Here is a 26,704-nt window from a genome sequence, read left to right as displayed (position 1 = left end):
TTAGTAATGCAGTAAACAATACATATTTACCGATAAAGAATAAAATGTTTTGTGCCATATTGCACCAGTGCAGCTTTTTCATTCTGAAAAAAAGCTGTAAATTGAAGCAGTGTATTTAATTATTTTGTGTATTAAGTAAATATCAAATAAAAAGTGGGATTCTCATAATATAAGGTTTTTACTCAAGTGGCTGAAAAGTTTAAACCTCCAGCATATCTTTGTTGGCAGAGGTGGTAAAGCATGCTGGGAGTTGTACTTCTGTAGCATTTGAGTCTTGTAAGTGGAAACTTACATGCACAGTGGGTAATTATTTTGTTAACCTCTGTAAATAAAAATAATGTTTTCAGGAAAGGTCCAAATCGGTGCCTGACATTGAAAAAAAAGAATGGATCAGAAGCTTCAAGCTCGCTGATGTCCTGCACTCTGACCCAAAATACAAAGAAAGCAGTATGTAACCTCATCCAGAGATTTCCTCTCACAAATAAGGAAAGGACAGAGTTGCTTCCCAAAACAGAGAGGGGAAATGTGTATGCTATTGAGGCTGGTGAGTCCTGGGCAGTATGTTAATACTTTATATTCTGTGTATCTTTCTAAAGGGGTGGTTCACCTTTAAGTTGACTTTTAGTATTTTATCAAATGGCCAGTTCTAAGCTACTTTTCAATTGGTCTTCATTATTTATTTATTTATTTTTATAGTTTTTGAATTATTTGCCTTCTTCTTCTAACTCTTTGCAGCTTTCAAACAGGGGTCAGTGACCCCAACAGGCAAAAAAACTATTGCTTAAATGTTAAAAAGGCTAAAAGGAGCCAAAAAGACATGCAGTGAAAGCCTTCTTGAACCAAGGTATTCCCATGCCTCATACACATTGGGCCCTTTATCAAGCCTTAATAAAGGACCCAGTGGGGATATTGCCATTATCTAATGTGTATCTTTCTAAACCAATACATCTCTTTAAGTATTAATTGTTCAGTGTGCTACAGTGACTTTGAATTTTTTTAGCACCTGAGACCAGAAAAGGTTTGCGACAAGAGTTTGAACACTTCAACACTGGAATTCCTGTTTTAGCCAGTGCCTGGTTGCTAAGTTAATTTGGTACCTAGCAACCAGATAGCCATGAAACTGAGGGAGCTACTGAACAAAAAGCTCAATTTAAAGTTAATTTAAAGTGAACAGCCCTTTAAGGATATCCAGATTGGGTAAAGTTCTACTCATCTGGTGACCTGGCCAGATGTGGTGCTCTTTACAAGTATACAAAGGTATAATTCTATTAAAAATGTATTTAAAAGTTTTTTAAGGGATCTAAATGATGAAGGTTTTTTTCAGCTGTTTTTCAAAAATATCATGCCTTATTCGACTTAAGCTAACACTCCTCTTATAAACGCTTCTTTATTTAGCATAACTAAGCATGCACCTTACTAGCTTTGTGAAAAATGAGGCAAATTAAACCTTTAATTAATTGTAGAATGTAGATATTTATTTTTTTCACAGCAGAAACAAAAGCAATAGGGCAATTCTAAATGGAACAAGGAGAGTTAAATATACTTAGGGTTGCCAGTTTGTGAAGCACCCCACAGTGAGCAATATCACTAACCATTTGCTCAAGCACATTTTACTAAAATGCCAGAGAACTCTGTAAAGATGTGGCAATGAAGTTGGAAGTGGATGGTTTTTTTTGGAAGTGAATGTTTGCTGTACAGATTCACAGTGATATATTTATTATCTGCAGAGAATCGTGAAATAGGCAAGACCAGTGGATGTTTAAATGGTGGCATTCCTCAGGTACCAGATAAGAGAGGAGAATCAAAATATGATTTCTTCAGGCAATCTTTACCAGTCTTTGAAAAACAAGAGGACATCATTAGAATTATTAAGAACAACAAAGTTGTTTTGATTGTGGGAGAAACCGGATCAGGGAAGACAACTCAGGTGAGTTACAATGTACATTGTGACTGAGGTTACCCGAATAAAGATTGTTAGTTGAAGATGCCTTGACTCCATAATCACCATAGTATTTAGGGCCCAGTTTATTAAAGGAAAACTATACCCCAAGAATGAATACTTAACCAACAGATAGTTTATATTATGTTACGTGACCTATTGAAGAATCTTGCCAAACTGGAATATATATATCAGTAAATATTGCCCTTTTACATCCTTTCCCTTGATCTACCATTTAGTGATGGGCTGGGTGCTCCCCCAGAGATCACATGACCAGAAATAATGCAGCATTAACTGTAACAGGAAGAAGTGTGGAAGCAAAAGGCAGAACTCTGTCCATTAATTGGCTGATGAGGCCTAGCATGTATGTGTGCCTTGGCTTGTTTGTGTGCACTGTGAATCCTATGATCCCAGAAGGTGGCCCTTAATTTTTAAAATGGCAATTTTCTATTTAGTATTACCCAACAGCACATACTACTTTAAAAGTATATTTTTATGCAAATGTTTTTTTTAGATGAAACCGGGTTTACATATGACCTGGTTAATGCAATATATTTTTATAGAGACCTACATTGTTTGGGGGTATAGTTTTCTTTTGAGTTTTGGTCCCCAGATGTTGCTGGACTACAAGTCCCTATTTGTTGAAGAGCACTGGTAGATGTAATCCAGAAACATCTAGGTCACCCAAGACAAAAAGTTAAGAAAGGCTGCTGTAAAGGGCTTAAAAATAATCATGAAATATATTTCCTAGCAATTTGGTTCCATAATCACTTGAAAGGGCAAATATAAACTATGACTGTAATATTATGGTTATTATTATGATATTGATTGCCTAGTTACTTTTTCAGTATACTCTGATAAGTGATGACATTACATGCATGTTTACTTTCAATGTTTTTTAATCATTACTTTCTTAAAGCCCTCTATTCCATCATTATTTATTTGATTTTATTTACAGATACCTCAGTTTATTCTTGATAATTGCCAAAAAAATGGATTACCGTGTCGCATATTTTGCACCCAGCCAAGGCGACTGGCAGCAATATCTGTTGCTGAAAGAGTCGCAGCAGAGAGAGGGGAGATAATTGGCCAGTGTGTTGGTTACCAGATCCGACTTGAAAGCCGGTAAAATAATCAAGTTTATATTCTAACATTTAGGGCGCTGGCACACGGGGAGATTAGTCGCCCGCGACAAATCTCCCGTGTCTCGGGCGACTAATCTCCCTGAAATGCCATCCCACCGGCGAAAATGTAAATCGCCGGTGGGATGGCATACGTGGCGGTGCGATTTCACTGAAATCACGCAAGTTTCCTCTCGAGGCAACTTGCGCGATTTCAGTGAAATCGCGCCGCCGCATATGCCATCCCACCGGCGATTTACATTTTCGCCGGTGGGATGGCAATCGGGGGAGATTAGTCGCCCGCAAACGGAGTTTTGTCGCAGGCGACTAATCTCCCCGTGTGCCAGAGCCCTTATAGGTAGCTTAAAAGCAATTTACGGCTCTTTGACAAAGCCTTATAAGGCAAATACTGACTTATCTAATCGCCCCAAAGTGCATTATTGTTTGTCAGAATATAGTGATTTTTATTATTATTTTTATATTCCAACAATCAGGATGCCCATCATGGACAATGTGTATAATGATTTATTGCAGCATTGTAGGATTTAGAAACCTGCTGCTGTAACCATAAGCACCATTAGCTATTTATTTTTATGTATTTAAAATATAGTGTACACCAGCAGTTTTAAGGGTACCAGGAGCGTTTGCTTGATCTATTCAAGCTTTATCAAACTTTGAAATGCTGAGAATTTGGTAAAAACTCTGATTTTTTTTATGCTTAACAGAGTTTCACCCAAGACTCTACTTACCTTTTGTACTAATGGAGTTCTACTTCGCACCCTGATGGGAGGAGACAGCACTCTATCTGCTATAACTCACATTATCGTGGTATGTTTTTTGGCAACCCCTCCACTTCAGTTTTATTTCATATCTGTACCCTATATGAACATGCTTTGGTGGCATGTTTTCACTACACTGCTTTATGGCTCCCAGTTGCTGGTGCGTGCATACAGTGATATCATGTTGGGGTGGAGTGTGCAGTGAGAAGTGCTGGCGTGGCTGAAAGTGCAGCCTACAGGTAGGCAGAAGAGGTACCTGCCTAGTGCCCCCCATAGATGTGCCCTAGGCAGGAGCCTCTTCTGCTTACCCCTAGCCCTGATGCTTCCTTTGTTGTAACTGTAGTGTGTTATAGTTATTTCTTGTAAGAGTTTTTGCCCTGGAATACACCAGTTAGTTGAAGAGTATAGTTCATATTGTATCTTCTACTATGTATGTTTGCAGAATGCCAAAAACAACCTTATTAGGCTCTCTTACTTGCCCTCTTTCCATTGCAAACCAATGCATGGAAGGAGGTGACATGGGAAGGATGGAAATTAAAAAGAAGGCACTCTCTCAAATATTAACACAAGGCCCCAAGCTGTATAAACAAAAGAATAAATATTTCACTTATAACTGTAGTTATCCTACACAGCTTAATGTATATGATAAACATACAGAAACAAATCAATGGGTAGAATTCACTAGTTTAAAAGCAGTTGTAATGTATTAATTTTTTTTTTTTTTTTTTTTTAACTTGGCAGTCTGAACCAATGAGGGGGTTGTGAGTTAGCTGTGATTTGGTTGATATTTAAATACACTCTTTAATTTGTGGTACTTTACATTGATTCTGTCACAGGATGAAGTTCATGAACGTGATCGATTTAGTGACTTCCTGCTGACCAAACTTAGAGACGCAATACAGGAGCACCCTACTTTGAAGCTGATCCTTTCAAGTGCAGCCTTGGATGTTAACTTGTTCATAAGATATTTTGGAGGTTGCCCTGTTATATATAGTATGTATTTTTGCTACAAATTAACCTATTATAAAGTAGTGAAAAAGTAAACTCTCATCTAAAAGGCTGTATAATAGAAGTCCTTGCAAGTTAAAGGTGAAACACTAATTTATTTCTTTGTATTAAAACATCTGTTGCATTAAATGCTAGCTTTTTGAAACCACAGAATGTTTTGCGATAGGAATGATACATTGCTCAACAGCTTAACTTATCCTGAAGATCTTGCAGGATTTGGGGAACAGAAGCTACTTGGAAATCATTTGTGGCAGTTCTGTATAATCATAATTTGTTCTATTGTTCCAGTACAAGGAAGACCTTTTGAAGTAAAAGAGATGTTTTTAGAAGATATACTGAGGAGTACTGGGTACAGAAATAAGGGAATGCTTAAATATAACAAAGAAAAACAGTGCGGTGAGTTAATTACAAAAACATGATGATTTTTTTTTTTGCTATTATACTGCCGCAAATTACATCGGTCTTCAAATTGTTTGTTACTAAGTGGACCATTCATTTCATATTAAATGCACAAACTGCGTTTCTTATCCAAACACCAGCTAGTGAGAAAGTTCCAAATGATATTTGGTACTTCACTTTGTTTTTTTTGTTTTTTTTTTTTTACTATAATAAGACAACGTTAAATCCTAGGGAATGCACACACATATATAGAAGTTGTACCTCACTGAACAGTCTATAATTTTTATATCCTATGAGCCCAGGACTTGCCCCTGAACCTCAATGGTTACAGATGGTGATACTTTTGTTTTTTTTTGCTTTGCAATGATGAGCTGGAAGACAACTTCCACATATCTATGAAGACCGAATATAGTACAAAATAAAAAGGAGTACATGATGCCTGTAATATTAATAACTAATTTCTCCAGTTTTTAAGGATTTGGGTGAACCATTTTGTAGTTTAGCATGACTTTTTCACTTAATCCAAGTTGTTTATGCTTCAATTAGTTAATAGCCAGGTCTCACCCATTTCAAAATTCCTTCAAACAACTACAATTAGCATTATAGGTTGCTGCCAGTATTACTGTTTTAGATTTCTTTTCTTTCCTTCCTTTCCCCTAGCCTCTTTTTTCCAGCCTTCTCTATCCTTACCTCTAGACCTCCTATTCATTTCCTCTAGCCCCCTCTCTCTCTCTTTTTTTTTTTAAATGATCTCCAATATTAGGTGGATGTAATAGATATTTTTTGGATACTTCAAGCTTATTTAAAGGTGCCTAATAATTTATTTTCTTGACTTTTAGAGGAGAAGCAAAAGACAACATTAACTGAATGGTATTCTGCAAAACAAAAGAACATGAAGCCAGAAACTCAACGGCAGAGGAGTGTCCCAGCAATTAAAGAAGAATATGACATATTAGATGATGGGGGTGACACTGCCTTTGGTCAGATGGTAAGTTGCTAAAATATTCAGTCAATACCTTTTTTTCCCTCATACTGTTGTTTGAAAATTCAAGTTATGTCAAATATAGCTATGTTGCATCATATTTTGAATTATGAGTGTAATCACTCATCAATCAATGTACCCTGTTGTTATACATACTTAAAAGAGACATCTTACAAAGAACAATTAGCAGAAATCATTTAAATGTAATTCTACCCCTCAGTTTATAGTGATGCTAGCCCACTAACCTAGGGGTTGACTAAATCCAAAAGTTGGCTTAATGTTCCCAATACTTTTTTATCATTTGAAACTACAATAGTGGCAACTTTGTTAATTTTGAAATGTAAATAGTCTCCACCCACAGCCTTAAAGGCTCTGCTAATTATGTACAGCAGGTAAATGTTAATTATATAGATTTGATTTATAAAATATACATAAAAACAAGCTAGTTTGAACAAAAAGCTGTTCTTAACAGGGCTTAGGGTTTTAATATTTACTTTAATTTAAATATATATTTACTGTAATGTTCAAAAGCATCTTCTAATGCAGTGCTGTCCAACTGGCGGCCCGCGACCCCCCTCTGTGTGGCCCCCCACCTGTCTGGCTGCTTTGATGTTTTACCTTTGTGTAAACTTTAAATAGTACCAGTACTGGGATTAACTGGCCCCTTGCATGGTTCTCACCTAATATTCAGCCTGTAATCCCCCTGTATTGTTTAAACATGTAATCCCCTGTGTTTTTCACACCTTTTAGTTTCTGCATTGTTCACCCCCTGCAGTGTTCACACATCAGGCTCAGGCTGTAATCATCCACTTTGTTTCCCTGTTCACACCTCAGACATTGTATGTAGTGCCTGGCCTATGCTGCCTGTGTATATGGCACACACAGACAGCATAGGGTAGGCAAAGTATGGCACATAGGCAGTATAGGGCAGGGAGGGTATGGAACACACAGGCAGTATAGGGTAGGCATAGTATGGCACACAGGCAGTATAGGGCAGACAGAGTATGGCACATGCAGACAGCATAAGGGAGGCAGAGTGCTGCCTGTGTATGCCATACTCTGCTTGCCCTATGCTGCCTGTGAGAGGTGAACCTGGCAGGGGTTTGTTCTGGGAGTTTGTTAGTAGTTGGAAATAGCCATTAAATGGTCCCTAAGGTGTGTAATTATGTTGCGGGGGGTTGCTGTGCTATCCACAGGGGAGGAGGAGGCGGCATATGGATTTAAGGGTATATCTTAATATGACATAATATAATTCTTTCATATATGAATAACTGTTGATATCCCTGCAGTGAGGACCAAGCATTTGGGTTTTTGCTGCACTACCACCATTGTGATAAAATGGGTGTGGTTTGAAGTGGGTGTGGTTCAAAAAAGGGGAGTGGCCAAAACTGGTTTCCATTAGCGGCCCTCCACCATGTATGCTAGAGAAATTCCGGCCCTCGGCACCGCAGAAGTTGGACAGCACTGTTCTAATGTATGCAGGTAGCTATCAGCTTAGACTTTTTCTAAAAATTACAGTGTAATGTGTGTTAATTGATATTACTTGTTCATCAAAGACTGAAAAAGATGCCAACTGTCTTGAGCCGTGGTTGATAAAGGAAATTGATGCTTGTCTCTCTGATATTTGGCTCTATCGAGATAAGGACGCTTTTGCTCAGCTCTTCCATTTGATATCAACAGAAAATGTCAGTGGTAAGTTTTTGCCTGTATCTAGAGTGTTTTCAGTCTTTATATCACGCCAAATGTACACCCTCTAATTGAACTAGGTAAAACATTTTTATAGTGCTTATACGGATTCCTTGGTGGTAACCAAAGTTGCATTTTACTTTTAAGCCAGCTTAGTAAGAACAATATAGACTTTCATGTGCATTGTTTGTATTTCCTGGGTTACAGCTATCTAGACGTTTTCAGTGATAATAACAATATAAATATGAAAACCATTTACCGTGGTTTTCAAACCTCTTTAGCAAAGAAGCCAAACAGTGGAAAACACCTCTTTAGTGTTCCATCTCTATTAAATGCTGCCTCATAAGTGATTAAAGGGTATATAGGGTTAATATAGGGTTAATTTATTATCATTTTTATTATTCTTCATATAGTGTGTATAGTATGTGACATATTCCATTCCGGTTTTTTTTTTTACAAAACAAAAAAGTTTGTCAATCAATTACATCAAGTCAAGTCATAAACAACATATTTATATTGCTATTTTAGGAGTCATTTTCAGGACATTACATTAAGGATCCAGGTACTACAGTACTAAAGGGCACAAAATGTCATTAAGTAAGCTCTCTCCTCTGGGGCCTTGCAGCACTCTTCTTCTTATGCAGAATTAACATTCCAGTGCAAGATGCAAAATACAGTGCTTGCTGGCTCAAGGCCAGGACCAGGTCCTTACCACCTGCCATATACCGAGTTGTAACAGTTACTCCTGGCTACTGCAAGATATCATTCTCAGCAGGCAAATTGTTAGACTACACAGCAAAAAACTTCCTCCATTATTTACAATGGATCTGATTCAGAAGATCAGTGCTTAGAGCTCCATCTGTAAATTTGAATTGGGTAGGACTTTTTTTTAATTACTCATACTCTGCAGTCATACAAAAAGTGCATTTTTGCACAGATTGGTGCAATTTATTAAAAGTACTTGCATCCAAAGGTGCTTCTTGCAGTTCCATATAGTTGCGCTTGGCACTGGTGCACCCATAATGCCTCCTGTTTGGTGTTGAGTACAATTCTGCATACTGACGCAGGGGAACACTGTGGCTACTGCCGCCTGAAAGCCAGATGTAATTTTGATGCAGTGCACTGGAACCGACAGCATTCTGACAGTGTGGGTCACAACTGATTGAGAGTAACACCTTTTTTTGGCTGCAAATTCACTGGAATTGTAGGTAAAAAAAAAATGTTTGCAATAGCTGTTTGTGCCTTCAGTTCATTTTAAACACCCCCACTTATTTGTGTAACTTTCATTTATTTGATTTAATATTTTTCAGTTGACTACAGACACAGTGAAACTAGTGCTACCCCATTAATGGTAGCAGCCGGACAAGGGTTTTTAAGTCATGTAGAGCAGCTAATTAGCATGGGGGCCAATATCCAGAGCAAAGCATCAAATGGATGGTAATGTATTGTTCCAAGCTAATATGTTTTTTATTCTGGTGGTTGTTCTGAAGACTGAAATGCTTTGGGGGCAGAGATCTGTTCTTTATATTCTTGCATTTATCTGTATTTTTTGTCTTTTAAAGGATGGCTTTGGATTGGGCTAAACACTTTGGCCAGACTGAGGTTGTGGACCTGTTGGAGTCGTACAGGTAAAGTCACTGTTAAATTTATAAAAACACTTTTTGTTTGTTTTTTTTTAACTCCTTTTTGTTAGGTTTATACTGGCCCAATGTATGGCTGCTATATAGTTTCATGGGGAAAAAAAGACTACATATAGCCAAAAAGACAACACATGGCACTTTTATGGTCTAACCTGCTTTAGTGTAAAAGCTTACTGGGCATGCAGAGCATTCATTCCCTGCCTATTTTGTCTGGTGAACATAGCCTACCTTAGCAGTGGCTTCCTTTTAAGACTTGAAAAAAGTCCTATAATTTATTTATAATCACTAATGGGGCAGTTTTTCATTGTCCCCTAATATTCTAAGTTTGAGTTGGGAAGGGTTGCTAGAAATAACATGATAATGTTCTTCCCTAGGGTCCCCTACATCATAACATAAAGACGTGTCATAAGTAACTCTTTGTCAATACAATAACTCTTTGTCATCAACTTATTGCTATTTTCCATGTATTTTTAAAAGGATTGCACTTAGGACCCATATGGGATTCTAAACAAATGTTTTCTCTGAGACTAAGGTCCCTATTACATTTAAACACAGTCGGCTCAATTAAATCGGAAGCCAATTAACCTGCCTGTATGTTTTTGGCATGTGGGATAAAACCGGAGTGCCTGGAGAAAACCCACACAGCGCTGCAAGACAGCACTGAGCCACTGTGCTGCCCCAGCCTGAATTTTTTATGTGAAACATTGCTTGTTTATTTAATTTATCATAAGAGACATGGAAACAGAGTAGGCATTGGTAACTATTTTTCTTGGCTTGAAACTCCTTACAGACATATTTGAAGAGCTCTGTAGAGTATGTTTAGGATATAGTTTAGTATAGATAGTGGAGATCTGGGGGCAATGTACACCTTTCCATCTGCCTGACATTATAGTCTCTTAGTGTATTTCTCACCATTAGACTGAGAAAGAAGTTGAAAGTAAGTTCTGCAACTGATATCAAAGTACATCACTGATAACCATTGTATATAAATGAGTCAACATTTAAAGAAATGGAAAATGTGTTTAATATGAGTTGCCAATAACAAATCTTTGTCAGCCTAGATCCTTATTTGCTCTTATTACTTTAGTGCTTCTTTGGAGACTGAGGATCTGGATGAGAATACCCTGGTTCAATCTGATGGCAATGATTTGAGCATTGAGGACAGAGAACTCTTAAAAGCTTACCATCACAGTTTTGATGATGAAAAAGTAGATCTTGATCTTATTATGCACGTTCTTTTTAACATCTGTCAAATAACCGATACAGGTAATTTATTGTTTTACTTAGTCTCAATGAATCTGATGCTGAATTTTGTTTTTTTAGAAAGAAAAATGTAAAAATGCTTTTAAGCAGATTGATTATGCACATAGACTTCAGGAACACTGATAACTTTTTTGTTATGTCGACCAGTCATTTTGATCAGAATTGAGTTTCAGCAAAAACTGCAACTGATGGACAATGTCTAAATGGATTAGAGTCACAAAATGACATACTTTTGTATTTTGACTACTAAACTGATACAGGTACAGATGTGCCACTGCGCACATTCATGGAGTTGACCCAAGAATGCATGAGTGTTTATGGCCAATATCTGCACAGAGTGTGCAGGGACAGATGCTATTGAAAAGAAGAAATAAGCATTTTTTGGCAGTCACTGGCCTTTTTTGCATCAGTGGAATTGGCTGCAGCAGATCTTCTTGCCATAAATTACCCTTAGACATTCTAGGGCTGAGGTCATGAGACTTTTTCATCTTGGGCCTTATCGCTTAACTCTTTTGGATTATTTGGTTTTACCTAAAGGAATCCATTTTCTGGCTTAACTCCCCCTTATCCATTGCTTTGGATTCCCCATACGAAGCCAGCCCCAAAGTTTTGGGACAACTGCTCTAGGGACTGTTCAGTATAGTTGCTTGAAAATATCTACACCTGTGAAAGCTGACATTGTAATCTCATATACAAATTTCAGATACACGCTGACCCTGTGTGGGAAGCATGCCCTTTACTTCACTGAACATGAAACATTTATTTTCTATGTGTCATGCTTTCTTTTAACAGTGGCATTGTGCATAGTCTACATGGCAATAAAATCTATTAGAGACCACTAAAGAAAGACAAAGTTTTGCTGAAGTCTACACTAAGTCAACACAGATCTATCTATCTTCTTAGTATCCCTGTGAATGTTAAAGCTTGCCCAGTGCAATACTGGGCAGTTAAAAGATCCAGTAGACTGGAGTACTATTTAAATTAAATTGCCAGACCAGCTGAGCACTGTGAGTGAAAGAAAATCTTTGGCAGACTCTGGCAGGAATGTAAGGGAGGGCTGTGCTTTATACACACAGAACAGCACTCTGCAGACTTCATAATAAAATTAAAAAAAAGAGGGAAAGTAAAAATCTGTCTTGCTTTATGTGGTCTTAATGATGCAATCTAGCACCAAGGCATTTTAGAAATATGTTCCAGAAAGCTGCATGCAGAAGAATAAATCATGAGTCAGGATATACTTTTTGTTTATAGTCTCAGATTGTTGTTCCTTCTGTGTTTTCTTAGGGGCTATACTAATCTTTCTTCCTGGCTATGATGAAATAGTAGGGCTGAGAGATCGAATCTTGCTCGATGACAAAAGATTTGCTGATAATGCTCAAAGGTAATAGGATATTAGACTTAGATTATGGCATGCTGATGTATATCTATGTATGTATAACTTTATTTATAAAGCAGCGCTGAATAATTTTACAGATTAGAAAGTATCCAAGATGGAAAAAGCAAAATAATAGTAAAGAAATAAGTAACAAACATAAAGATAAATAAGTATAAATATACAGAGATTGAGTACTATGTGCTAAAATATACAGTAGTGAGGAGGTTCCTGCCCAGTAAAGCTTACATCTGCTTATTCAGTTTATGCATTGTTTATTAGCTTGTTTCTCGGTATCATACACTAGGCTACTGTCTAGTAATGACCAAATAATTAAATGTATCCCTTGAAAGTAGTAAAAACACACCTAAAGTTTAGGCACACCTGGCCAAAATCTATAAAAACAACTTTTATTTATCCAAACTAAAATCTAATTGTTTAAAATTAAGAAAAGAAAGGAAAAAGTTAGAAGGTATTAAAACCACGATTATCCCTATACCTATTGACAGCGTATCACCAGCTATATTGTAGCTGACTGAACCTGGATCTTATTACTATGTTGCAAGTTACTTTAGGAGTATGTATCCTTTCCTCCATAACTAATTGAGAAGGCAAGGTATGGCAGTCCAGAAATCATAAAGACATCATAGTGTCAAAATTGTAACACCTTAAAGTATCAAATGCTTATATAGAGAATATTTCTCTTAACCCTTCATTCAAAAGAGGCTTGATGGGCAATTGCAGTGAGTGTATTCACTCTGACGTACGTATATATATTCAAAAGTTATGTAAAGTCATCGACTAGGTAAGTATATAATATGAAATCAGTGATTTAATTTTTATTTTTTATATTTTATTTATTTATATTGCTGACATGATCCTCTGCTGGGTAAGTATAAGGTTTATTTTCAATTATTTAGATTTTAATCATCAGGACAATCGCAACCTCAAGTTATAACAATATATATTTCGCCCGAAACTGGATAAAATAATCACAAGGATAAGTATGTTAGTACTGTTGCCAAATAAATATTACAAACAGTCCAATGTTTCCAGAGTTTTATTCCTTATTTATTTTTTGTTCGTTCAATTTCAATATGGACCTACTGTAAAAAGTATACTTGATAACAGAACTTAATGTGTATCTTACATTCTAAAGGATAAACACCTGCCTTATGTTTTCACTGGTACCTCTGAAAACACTACAACAAATCTTTAAACTGTGATTATTATTCTAGAAAGCAGACTAACCCAACACTCCTTGATTTAACATGGGAAAATTATTTAATCAAAAATAAGCATGAGATCGGGATTAATTTCACTCCCTTCAGAGGACTCAAGATACAATTAAAAAGACATCCAATAGGAATGCGAGTGTATCAACACTCACTGGGGTAGATTACAGGGAAACCTATCCACATACCCTGTTGTATTAGCTTTCCGTATTCGGCCCTTGATGCGGGTTACAAATTTAGCTTGATCTACACAAATCAAAACGTTTTCTCTCCGAAAGATCTTAATCATTAATTACGTTAATACCTTTTTCAGCATGCAGACCCACCCTAGCATTCACTGATCGTTAGGTGTGGCTGGTTATTTCAGGACAGCGAAGTTAATCGGCGAGTTATAACGCAAAATAAAGCACCCCCACCTAATGGGTCACTGCGACCAAAATTCAACGGTACCCTGAGATAATTGTAAGATTAGGGCCATACTAAGACGTGGATGACCCATTAGGTGGGGGTGCTTTGTTTTGCGTTATAACTCGCCGATTAACTATTTATTTGGCAACAGTACTAACATACTTACCCCTTGTGATTATTTTATCCAGTTTCGGGCAAAATATATATTGTTATAACTTGAGGTTGCGATTGTCCTGATGATTAAAATCTAAATCATTGAAAATAAACCTTATACTTACCCAGCAGAGGATCACGTCAGCAATATAAATAAATAAAATATAAAAAATAAAAATTAAATCACTGATTTCATATTATATACTTACCTAGTCGATGACTTTACATAACTTTTGAATATATATCCGTACGTCAGAGTGAATACACTCACTGCAATTGCCCATCAAGCCTCTTTTGAATGAAGGGTTAAGAGAAATATTCTCTATATAAGCATTTGATACCTTAAGGTGTTACAATTTTGACACTATGATGTCTTTATGATTTCTGGACTGCCATACCCTTGCCTTCTCAATTAGTTACGGAGGAAAGGATACATACTCCTAAAGTAACTTGCAACATAGTAATAAGATCCAGGTTCAGTCAGCTAGAATATAGCTGGTGATACGCTGTCAATAGGTATAGGGATAATCGTGGTTTTAATACCTTCTAACTTTTTCCTTTCTTTTCTTAATTTTAAACAATTAGATTTTAGTTTGGATAAATAAAAGTTGTTTTTATAGATTTTGGGCAGGTGTGCCTAAACTTTAGGTGTGTCTTTACTACTTTCAAGGGATACAAATTTTACACACTTGTGCACCCTGAGAATATACTATTGTGCGAGGTTTAATCCCTTTAGTACAAATAATGAAATGTATTACACAGAGGATAGTGTAGAGCTGGGCAATATGACCAAAAATTTATATCACGGTATTTTTCAAAATTATATCGGTGTCACTGTATTTGACGGTATTTTTTTTTCCATGCATGATTAGGTGTTAACCCCATTTCCTAATAAATTAGAGAATAATTACTGCAGTATTGAAAATCAGAGTCAGGCAAGCGAAGGATCGGCAACAGAAAGTCGTAAGGTAAATCAGGCAGGCTTAGTTTCCCAGGCAAGGCCGCAGACAACATAGCACAGGAGGAGGCGTTTGATAGCTTTAAATACCCCCCACGCATGTGCAGAACCAGCGCTGTCAGCGCGTCACGGACGTGCACGCTTTGACATGTACGTGTGCTTTGACGCACACACACCTGGACGCGCGTGCGCAACGTCCCGCGGACAACGGGCTGCGCGTGAGACCGGGCCGCACGGGTGAGTACCATGACACCCCGGTATTGCGGTATCTGAAAAATGAATATAGTTTGTTAAAAAAAAAACACCGGTATTCAGTATTAAACGGTATATCGCCCAGCCCTAGAATAGTGTACCACTTAAAGGGGAACTGTCACCCAGTCATAAAAAGCTGTATAATAAAAGTCATTTTCAAATTAAAAACAAACAAATTATTTTTTTTGATATATATTAAAACATTCATACCTGTTATAAAGTATTTAAAAATATGATCTGTCAATCATATATTGCCTGTCCTGCCTCTATGCCTCATGCATAGTAGTGAGGCAGGCAATTACTTTCACTTCTGCCTGCTTGTTGTGATTGTGAATTTCAAAACCGAAGGAATCAAGATTTATATAATGTATATAGTGTAAATAAAGTTCAACACAATAGAAACATATTTGGAATGATTTCTTAGGGTGAAACATCCCCTTTAATGTATTTTATAAGATTGCAAGCTGTCACAGAGAATTTTGGTGCTGTAATAGACATTGCAGTACCCATTTCCTTGTATTTCCTACAAGTTTCAGCACCCATTCTGCAGCCCTCTCCACCCCAGAGGACTTGTTTTTTAATCATCCTATTTTTTCAAGTTCTCAGATCCCGATAGTAATAAGCATGCTGACAGTAGGCTTGTACTGCTCTTGGCTCTACTTACAGCTTATTAATTTGCTCTTCTGTCAGTGCTATATATGCTTCTACGTACACATTCTGTTTTTGTCTCTTAAAGTTATTAATGCTGTGTTCCGATGTCAGAACTTGTTTTTACAAGTATATCATTTACAATGGGAATTGGAAAATGCCCATGTCATAGATTGTTTTCATAGGATAACTGGTGCCCTGCAAAATATACACACATAAAAATAATAACCTTTAAAAGGCTAAATATAGGTGTCGTTGTTTTATGGGGGCAGGCTACCATGCCTTCTCTGTGACCTATAATAGAGTTTCTTTTTTGTCTTCTACTAGGTACCACGTATTTATGTTGCATTCAAACATGCAGACATCAGACCAGAAGAAAGTGCTAAAGCTTCCACCAGCTGGCATCAGAAAAATTGTAAGTACTTCGCTATAACCCATTATGCACCACATAATAAGACAAGCATTTGCAAGAAAATTTTTTTTTGAACATTTTGTGTAAATATGCCAACATTATTATGTAATTACCCTCTATATACATAAAAATCAATATATTATCGTACTGAAAATAAAAATAACATAAACATATTATTTAATATACGTGACAACATAACTGATTATAAAAGTCCAATACTCCCTAAGCATGCAATATCAAATCATTTTAATAGGGATATTGCTGACTTGCATAGGTCAAAAACCCACAGCTGTAGAAAAGGGAGTTGTTAATACATTGCACAGAAATAACCATGCATCAGATTGTAAGGCCAAAATGCATTGTAAATTCCATTGAATTCACACTGGAGTTGAATGTTGACTGTATATAAAAGCTTATGAACGTTTAACATGTATAAACAATGACTATGTTACAGCATGAGCAACAGAATAGTTTAAAGTAAATTTAAATAAATACATTCTGCTTTACTATTCTTAACTCAGTATTAACTTAACTCAGTATTATTTCACTATTAAAGGAGAAAGAAAGTTTAAACTGAGTAAGCTATATCAGAAAGTTCTATGTAAATACAGCCATAAGCACTCACAGAAACGCTGCACTGACTTCTCTGTCGAAAGATTTCTTGTGTCTGTAATTCCTGTGCCAGAGACACGCAGCTTTCTGCTCTCTCCTCTCTGCTGCTCCACCCTCCTTCAAAAATGCTAAGAACTCAATCCCCCCTCCCCTTAGGAATGTGGATCTGAGCCAATCAGCAGTAAGCTGACACATAGGGGCACATTTACTAATCCATGAATCCGAATCACGAATGGGAAAAAATCGTATTGGAAACGAAAATTTCGGAAGATCGCAAATATCATGAAAATGCTTACGGAAAAATCGTATTAGTTCCGATAATATCGTATTGGCAATCCGAAAGTCACGAAAATTTCGTACCGAACAATTGTAAACAGCTGTAATACCTTTCCGATTTTTTTGTGCAAACGTCCGAAAAAGTCGTGCGGTGTACGAAAAAGTCGTGCGGTGTACAAAAAAGTTGTGCGCCGTACGAAAAAGTCGTGCGGACGCCCGAAAAAATTGGCGAAAATACGCTCGGAGCGTTCGCATGAACGCTCGAGGGTTCGTGCTTTTGTAAATGTGCCCCATAGTCTTACTAACTGAGCATGTACACTGGTCTTGCTTTTGGTGCAGGAGTGGGAACTTTCTTTACACAGCTCAGCGTTTTTTCTTCCTGTTTGGCTTCTGATCATCTGAAATATGGGGAGACTTAAGGGCACTATTGAGACAACTGAAGGTATGCCTGCAGCTTGAGATTAACTCTTTATTAGCCTTTCCTTCTCTTTTAAGAATGCTAAGCCTTAAGATGGCCACACACGCGGTGATTTTCGATCTTTCGTGCAACCATCGGTCTCGCGAAAGATCGTTCCAACCCTCCATTGACATTCAGGGCTGAATCATCAGATATGGAGGTAGAAACAATAGGATTTCTACCTCCTTCTGTCGATTCAGCCCTGAAGGCAGATTTTGCTCAGGTGCCTTCAATGGCGCCCGATCAAAATTTTTTAACCCGCCCGATCGGCGAGTCAATATAATATCATCGGTGCATGTATGGCCAGCTTTAGAAGCCTTACCTCTAAACTACATGGCTCTGCCAGTAATTTTTAAAACACGCAGCATCTGTCTGATTACATAGACTAAATATGATGGCACAGTGCCCCTGATATCTGCTGCAGCTAATCACTCTGAAAACCTATAGCATGGGGGTAGGTGCAAATTAGAGTTGCAAAGGGCTATGTGTTCTATACAACAGTGTAGCACTTTAGTTTGTGTTCACATGAAGGTTTTTCTGTCTTTCAGATACTTTCTACTAATATTGCCGAAACCAGCATCACAGTTAATGATGTTGTTTTTGTGATTGACTCTGGTAAAGTTAAAGAGGTAAGTTTGTCTCTTTTTTTGTTCAGTAATAAATTCCAGAACTAAAGCTTTAGTAATAAATAGCACTAATGACTTTTCTACTTTAGTGCAGTGAAAAGGTGTTCTGAGAACATAACTGGAGCAAAAGCTTTCTTGAAACAAAGTACTGTGTTATTCACAGTATACAAACATAATCCCATAAACCAAAAAGGCAAGGTTTTTTTGTTATGGATAATGGCAAACAGGGAGATTTGTTGTGCTTTTGTTGCCTCAGCAATGTATCACTCCAAGGGAAGGAAACAAAATACTGCTAAAACCCCCCCCTTCATCCAAAGTGAATGTGAAAAGCTGCAATTTCGCCTTGTCCTTTCTAGTGACAGATGTGTATTGCTCAAAAATGCAGCTCATTTTACATAGGACAAGGCAATTCCCATTTACATTAAAAGGGGACCTGTCACCCAGACATGAAAAGCTGTTTAATGAAAGTCCTTTATAAATTAAACATGAAACCCATATTATTTTTTTTATTTAGATCCATACTTGGTATGGGATCTGCTACCCAGAATGCTTGGGACCAGTGGTTTTCCAGATAAGGAATCTTGTTGTCATTTGGATCTCTGTATTTTAAGTCTACTAAAAAATAATTTCAATGTTAAACCCAATGGGATTGTTTTGTCTCCAATAAGCATTCATTATAGCTTAGTAGGGACCAAGTACAAGGTACTGTTTTTTTATTACAGAGAAAAAGTTAATTATTTGATTAAAATGGAGCATATGGGAGATGGCCTTCGTGTAATTTGGAGCTTTCTGGATAAGAGGTTTCTGGGTAACGGATCCCATACCTAATGGAGTGATTTGTAGTGATTTGACATCCTCCCTTGCATAAACCTCTGTGGAAACAAAACACCACAAAGCTACCCATGTGCCATTACCTTACAGGAATTCTAGCTGGGAACATTCAGAGCAGATAGGAGGTTGGCCTGAAAAGGCTAAAGCAGACTTGCAGACACACAGAGGAGTGTAGGGAAGCACATCCACTTTTCTCAACCTGCCTTTAAAACGTAGGCTGAGAGAAGCAGATATATGCTTTGTGTGACTTCACCCTAATTTCTATTGAAAGCAGCATTTGCTGAACTACTCATTGTTACTTTTTGAACAGTGTTGCAAAGGCCAGTCTCCTCCAGCAAGACAGGTCTGTCAGTCTGCTGCATTGTGTTACATTGTTTCAAATGCTAGATCACCAGGGGAGAGAATAGAAATGGACTGGCAAACACTACTTCTAATAGCAATTATATATACAAATAAGTCAAAAACCATTGCAAATTTGTAATGAGTGTATATTGCAAAGTTGCTTAGAATTATGTTTTTTTTATTGGGCAAAAAATTATATTTTGGGTTACCTTGTCCTTTAAAATGGACTTTCTGGGAGATAGCCTTCTTATATTTTGGAGCTTTCTGGATATCTCTATAAATCCAAATCTTTTTGAGGATAAGCAATGTATTCAGAACATTGGGGTCAAAGTAATTTTGCATGCCTTACTACTCATGTCGCATGTGCAATAACCCCAATTATCGCGAAGCGTTATTTGCATCACATTGCGGTAATTATCTAATAGAAATAATACTAATGCATAATTCACAGACATATTTTAATGGTTAAAAGCATAAAATGTGGCGATAATTACTTTGAAACTTAACGCCTCCCAGGAGTAGGCGCTGCTTAACAACATTGCAGCTGGTGATTGTCTGTGCTGACAACATGGAGTTTGCAGTCGGAGTTTTTCTGGAATCTGAAGAAGAGAATCAAGTATGTGTTTGCCCTAGAGTGATGCATCCTCCAGTTTTCAGGGAAATGGTAATTTTCTGAACGGTAGTTTTCAGGAAGTAACGGTTACATGCGTAATAGCTTGCACTAATATCGCATGCTACGAAATAACGCATAAATATATTGCATGGTTTAAAATATAGCTTAAAAATATGTAATCGCCAGATAAATAATGACAATAAAATCGCTTCTTAATTCAGATAAGTGTCTTTTTTGTGTCGTTAATTCTCCAAATATAAGAAGTAATAATGCTATAAATAACACTCGTTTTTTTGGCCTTTAGTGAATCGGCCCCATTGTGTCTTAAGTTCACCAGCACTGATGATATAACAGTGTTGTTGTTTGCAGGGCCGCTCCTGCCTCAGGTGGTGACAGCCCCAGGATTGCCACTGGTTGTTTGTAATTGTTTAGTTTAAAATAGAATATGAAAATAATGGTATAATGTGTGTACTCCTGTTATTTATCAAATCACTTTTTTGTGGCCAACAAAATAAGGTTTATTTGCCTGCTTTCAAGATACATGGTGCAAACTCCATTTCATGGCCATTTATGTCATAGTTTCCTTGCCATAATGTTGTAAAGATGCCATTTATAGTACGTCATTCTCTAACATTGTAATGGCAAATGAAGTCATTGATAATGTTTATCTGCTGTTTTAGAAATCCTTTGATGCTCTGAACAACGTAACCATGCTTAAAATGGTGTGGATTTCCAAAGCCAGTGCAATTCAAAGGAAAGGAAGGTATGACAAACACATGTTTCTATTACTGTACAGTATGAACAGAAACCAATTAAAATATTATTTGGTAACATTGAAGTGTGTTGATAGGTAAAGTGATGGTGGATTTGGTCTTTTTTTAGCACCAAGGTCTTGTTAAGAAGAATTTGCCTTAAGATGTCTGTGCATCTCTGCAGTCTAGTCTGTGTGTGTGTAGTGGTATGAACACAGCCATTAACACTGTAGGTTGCAACAAGAATGGACTAGATATTGTGACGTCTTTATAATAACCTTACAAAGAGGGACCATTTCCTGTGGATCTTGTTTTTGTGGTTCCCAAATCATTTGCATCTTGTACAGGTATGGGACCCATTATCCAGAATGCTTGGGACCTGATGTTTTCCGGATAAGGGATCTTTCCGTAATACAGATCTCCTACCTTAAGTCTGCTAATAAAATTATTTAAACAGTAATTAAACCCAATAAGATTGTTTTGGCTCCAATAAGGATTAATTATATCTTAGTTGGGATCAAGTACAAGGTACTGTTTTATTATTACAGAGAAAAAGGAAATCATTTTTAAAAATGTGAATAATTTGATTAAAATGGAGTCTATGGGAGATGGTCTTTCCGTAATTTGGAACTTTCTGGATGATGGGTTTCCGGATAAGGGGTCCGATACCTGTAGTAGTATCCATCATGTTCTAACTGCCAATATTTACTGTCGATTTAGAGCAGGGCTACCTGGGGGCCTAAAGACCAGATGCTGGCATGTAAGAGAGCTTCATGGAGACTATTCCACCATTACTTTACACTCTATTGCAGCAATGTAATAAAAGGTTAACCGTTCTAATTGCCTATAGCAGCCAATTACCAGGTAGCATTTACTGGTTACCTGTTTTGAAACAAATTATACATATAGGACAAATGTAGTGCATTGAGGGTATGTGTACAGTGAAAGTGGCCGGTAACATACACATGTGACATATTGTGACATATTGAAGGTTTCTAAACACTGGAAATGTTTGTTGTTTTATCGCTTAATACAAACCTCCAATGTCCCCTGAAGATGACGTTTTGTTGTGCCTTGTAGGGCTGGTCGCTGTAGGCCTGGAATCTGTTTCCGTTTATTTAGCAAGCTTCGTTTTCAAAATATGTTGGAATTTCAGACTCCTGAACTACTGAGGATACCTCTGCATGTAAGTATTTCAGTTTTGACTTTAATATTTATAAAGTGTGCCTCCAGTTCTTCATCATTGACTTTAATATCTATAAGGGAAAAGCTATATGTGGCATTTGCATCCATGTTTTTCCAGAATGTCCCTGTCCCTTTATGAATATCAGTATCAGCCTATTGTTTGTCTGTTCTTGTGTGTAAAAGAAAAAAGGATATGTATGTAAAGAAACACGTGCTTCAGCTTTATTAACTACTTCCTGCTTTCAGTCGGTAACCAATCAGTGACTTGAGGGGGAGCCATACGGGACATAACTGTTCAGATAGTTTGCATTTGAATCTGACCTGCGTTCTCACAAACTAACTGAACAGTTATGTCCCATATGGCCCCCCTAAAGTCACTGACTAAGAGGTTAGAGAGCTGTAAAGAAGGAAGTAGTGTTCTGGATATTATGTTAGACATCTGCCCACTCCAGCCTTTACAGATTATATTTTTGCCCAACTAACTATATTACAAATATTTTTTATTTTGTGTAGTCTATCAATTTTACCCAGTTTCATTTTTACACTGAACTGTTCCTTTAATCTGTTCCAAGCTGCTACAGTGCTTGCCAAAACATCTGATTATGACAACTTGAAAGTTATAGCACAATGATTGTCATTTTAGAAATTCTACCTACTCATACAATTTGTTTTTCTTAATTACATTTTGTTCCCTAGGAGCTCTGCCTACACACCAAATTGCTAGTGCCAATTAACTGTCCTGTTGCAGATTTTCTAATGAAAGCTCCAGAGCCGCCACCAGCTCTAATAGTCCGTAATGCTGTACAGATGCTGAAGGTAGGTACAGTAAATCTGGTTCCTACACATGACAAGGAAGATGTTATGTGAGGAACATGTATGCAGGACCAAATTTAAATCAGGGCTGTTGCCAGGAAGGAAGTAGTCACAAGGCTGAAATTAATGAGTGTGTGTCTTTAATAAGCCTAGGCAACTAGTTAAAAATCAGCTGTTCAAAAAGTAATAATGTTTTATTATATTGTAGTACTGTGCTAATTTACAAAATATACACACAAGGGGTCCTTTGCAAGGCTTACATTTAATTGCACTCAGAGCTTCTCCTACATCCTATTCCAAATGGAGCTGCCACCTTCGAACTGGCACCAAAAATTATGGCAACTGGACTAAAGGTGGCCAAACACAGGCAGATTTAAGCTGCCGATTTAGCCCCTTCTTATCAGTTTGGCAGCATATCTGCCTGTAGGCGGCCCTCCGACGGGCCTACCAGTATGATATCTGGGCAAAATCATACAGCTGTTGATTGGGCAAGTATGATTTTCCCGTTGATCAAGGGCCACGACTGCTTCTGATGTCCTGATAGCCTGTATGCCCGCAACCTCACTTTAAGTGTCACTTTAAGCAAAGCCACTTTAAATCCTCACTGCACAATTTCAAATATTGCATTGCATTTTATTATTGTAAATACTTGTACCTTTATTGCACACTTTTATTATATTTAATATTTGTATTTTTTTTTTTTTTTTTTGTTTGTCTATGTAAAGTTGGGAGGAACACGGGTCAAAAAAATTTCATTACAGTAATGATGCTTCATTGTTATTTGTATATGACAATAAAACTTGAAACTTGAAACCTCATCAAAGGAGTGGATCTTAAAATGTATGGCCAGCTTTAGAAACCTTTCAGAGAAATTGAGTTCAGTTCACATGAAATACAAGCTTAATTGCCTTAGTTTTAAGGCATTGGCTGCAAATGAGTCAGGTGCAACTCCCCTTGGCAACTGCAGCAAGAATTCTGTGGAAAAAAAAGCTGCACCGTGGGTTAAAAACATGATGTTTTGTGTCCATTGTTTTCTGTTGAGTGATACTGGACACTTGTCTTTATTGCAAAATGTTTCATGCCAGTGTAGGTTTACTGTTAATATGAACTTTGATTCAAACATTTATTGTTGACATATTTTATGTTTGTGTGGAAGAACTGCATGTAATTATCCAGGTAATTGCCTATTTTATGTACATTTTCTCAGCTACTTCTGTCTTTAGACTATAGATGCCATGGATAATTGGGAAGATCTGACAGAAATTGGTCATCATTTGGCAGACCTGCCAGTAGAGCCCCACCTTGGGAAAATGGTGCTTTGTGCAGTAATTTTAAAGTGCCTAGATCCAATTTTGACCATAGCCTGTACTTTGGCCTACCGGGATCCTTTTGTCTTACCTAGCCAAGCCTCTCAGAAACGTGCTGCCATGCTGTGCAGAAAGAGATTTACAGCAGGAACATTTAGTGATCATATGGCTCTACTTAGAGCTTTCCAGGTAGGTACTGCATACAATTACTCTAGTATCTTTTTTTACCCTTTAGATGTATATTTGTTTATTTTTTGGGGGGGGGGGGGGGGCAGATATCAACATTAAGAAAACACACAAGGCTATGCAAAGGCTTCCATTTCACTCTGTGGAAGTGTTTCATTTTGTTGTTTGCACTGTGTAGCCATTGTTTGATTGGAATGCTTGGCTTGCAGTAATGCCCTTAAGTGCATCATTCCATGCAGCTGTCTTGTTTGCCCACTTTTTACAGTGGAGGAAATAATTATTTGACCCCTCACTGATTTTGTAAGTTTGTCCAATGACAAAGAAATGAAAAGTCTCAGAACAGTATCATTTCAATGGTAGGTTTATTTTAACAGTGGCAGATAGCACATCAAAAGGAAAATCGAAAAAAAAACTTTAAATAAAAGATAGCAACTGATTTGCATTTCATTGAGTGAAATAAGTTTTTGAACCCTCTAACAAAAAAAGACTTAATACTTAGTGGAAAAGCCCTTGTTTGCAAGCACAGAGGTCAAACGTTTCTTGTAATTGATGACCAAGTTTGAGCACATTTTAGGAGGAATGTTGGTCCACTCCTCTTTGCAGATCATCTCTAAATCCCTAAGGTTTCGAGGCTGTCTCTGTGCAACTCTGAGCTTGAGCTCCCTCCATAGGTTTTCTATTGGATTAAGGTCCGGAGACTGACTAGGCCACTCCATGACCTTAATGTGCTTCTTCTTGAGCCACTCCTTTGTTGCCTTTGCTGTATGTTTTGGGTCATTGTCGTGCTGGAACACCCATCCACGACCCATTTTCAGTTTCCTGGCAGAGGGAAGGAGGTTGTCGTTCAGGATTTCACGATACATGGCTCCGTCCATTTTCCCGTTAATGCGAATAAGTTGTCCTGTGCCCTTAGCAGAAAAACACCCCCAAAGCAAAATGTTTCCACCCCCATGCTTGACGGTGGGGACGGTGTTTTGGGGGTCATAGGCAGCATTTTTCTTCCTCCAAACACAGCGAGTTGAGTTAATGGCAAAGAGCTCTATTTTGGTCTCATCAGACCACAGCACCTTCTCCCAGTCACTCACAGAATCATTCAGGTGTTCATTGGCAAACTTCAGACGGGCCTGCACATGTGCCTTCTTGAGCAGGGGGACCTTGCGAGCCCTGCAGGATTTTAATCCATTGCGGTGTAATGTGTTTCCAATGGTTTTCTTGGTGACTGTGGTCCCTGCTAATTTGAGGTCATTAACTAACTCCTCCCGTGCTTTTTCACCTTTCTCAGAATCATTGACACCCCGCGAGGTGAGATCTTGCGTGGAGCCCCAGAGCGAGGTCGATTGATGGTCATTTTGTGCTCCTTCCATTTTCGAACAATCGCACCAACAGTTGTCACCTTCTCTCCCAGCTTCTTGCTAATGGTTTTGTAGCCCATTCCAGCCTTGTGCAGGTCTACAATTTTGTCTCTGACATCCTTGGACAGCTCTTTGGTCTTTCCCATGTTGGAGAGTTTGGAGTCTGCTTGATTGATTCTGTGGACAGGTGTCTTTTATACAGGTGACTAGTTAAGACAGGTGTCCTTAATGAGGTTGACTAATTGAGTATAAGTGTCTAACCACTCTGTGGGAGCCAGAACTCTTAATGGTTGGTAGGGGTTCAAAAACTTATTTCACTCAATGAAATGCAAATCAGTTGCTATCTTTTATTTAAAGTTTTTTTTTCGATTTTCCTTTTGATGTGCTATCTGCCACTGTTAAAATAAACCTACCATTGAAATGATACTGTTCTGAGACTTTTCATTTCTTTGTCATTGGACAAACTTACAAAATCAGTGAGGGGTCAAATAATTATTTCCTCTACTGTATATATATATATATATGGTGTCCGCACTCCAAGGCTCAATATTCTGCGGGGTGCTTAGCTAAAATTATGTATGCATAGAAAATAATCATCTGTGGCCAGCACACCCTTCAATGTTTCATCAAAATTTTTTTTATTGCAGATATATTGTTAAAACCAACGTTTCGGTCCTTGTTAGGACCTTTCTCAAGGATAAAAAATTTATCCTTGAGAAAGGTCCTAACAAGGACCGAAACGTTGGTTTTAACAATATATCTGCAATAAAAATTTTTTTGATGAAACATTGAAGGGTGTGCTGGCCACAGATGATTATTTTCTATATATATATAGCCATAAGCACTCACAGAAACACTGCAGTTCTCTGTCAAAAGATTTGTTGTGTCTGTTTTCCTGTGCCAGAGACATGCAGCTCTCTCCTCTCTCCCCTCTCCTGCTCCCCCTTCCAGAAGAATGCTAAGAACTCACTCCCCCTCCCCTTAGGAGTGTGGATCTGAGCCAATCAGCAGGAAGCTTCCTCATAGTCTTAGAAACTGAGCATGTACACCGGTCTGGGTCTCGGTGCAGGAGTGAGGCATTATGGGAATTTTCTTTA

At 37.6% G+C, this 26,704-nt stretch overlaps 1 protein-coding gene across 3 annotated transcripts in view; it reads left to right on the top strand.

The window, feature by feature from the left end:
- ythdc2 (YTH domain containing 2) overlaps nt 1-26,704 on the top strand; it is a 79,434-nt gene that overhangs the window by 39,509 nt on the left and 13,221 nt on the right. For all 3 annotated transcript variants that reach the window (XM_031893156.1, XM_002936413.5, XM_004910467.4), the window contains exons 4-21: nt 348-544; nt 1,728-1,927; nt 2,898-3,064; nt 3,786-3,888; nt 4,676-4,832; nt 5,136-5,243; nt 6,086-6,234; nt 7,785-7,920; nt 9,225-9,351; nt 9,477-9,542; nt 10,642-10,820; nt 12,102-12,198; nt 16,171-16,258; nt 18,149-18,229; nt 20,693-20,775; nt 21,845-21,950; nt 22,646-22,765; nt 23,986-24,258. In XM_031893156.1, the coding sequence (XP_031749016.1) occupies nt 348-544; nt 1,728-1,927; nt 2,898-3,064; nt 3,786-3,888; nt 4,676-4,832; nt 5,136-5,243; nt 6,086-6,234; nt 7,785-7,920; nt 9,225-9,351; nt 9,477-9,542; nt 10,642-10,820; nt 12,102-12,198; nt 16,171-16,258; nt 18,149-18,229; nt 20,693-20,775; nt 21,845-21,950; nt 22,646-22,765; nt 23,986-24,258 (2,437 nt within the window). The remainder of the gene's footprint in view (nt 1-347; nt 545-1,727; nt 1,928-2,897; nt 3,065-3,785; nt 3,889-4,675; nt 4,833-5,135; nt 5,244-6,085; nt 6,235-7,784; nt 7,921-9,224; nt 9,352-9,476; nt 9,543-10,641; nt 10,821-12,101; nt 12,199-16,170; nt 16,259-18,148; nt 18,230-20,692; nt 20,776-21,844; nt 21,951-22,645; nt 22,766-23,985; nt 24,259-26,704) is intronic.

The sequence above is a fragment of the Xenopus tropicalis genome, chromosome 1, assembly GCF_000004195.4.
Source record: "Xenopus tropicalis strain Nigerian chromosome 1, UCB_Xtro_10.0, whole genome shotgun sequence".
NCBI classification, from domain to species: domain Eukaryota; kingdom Metazoa; phylum Chordata; class Amphibia; order Anura; family Pipidae; genus Xenopus; species Xenopus tropicalis.
The sequence above is the reverse complement of the archived record's forward strand: the minus strand, read 5'-3'. Positions and strand labels throughout refer to the sequence as shown.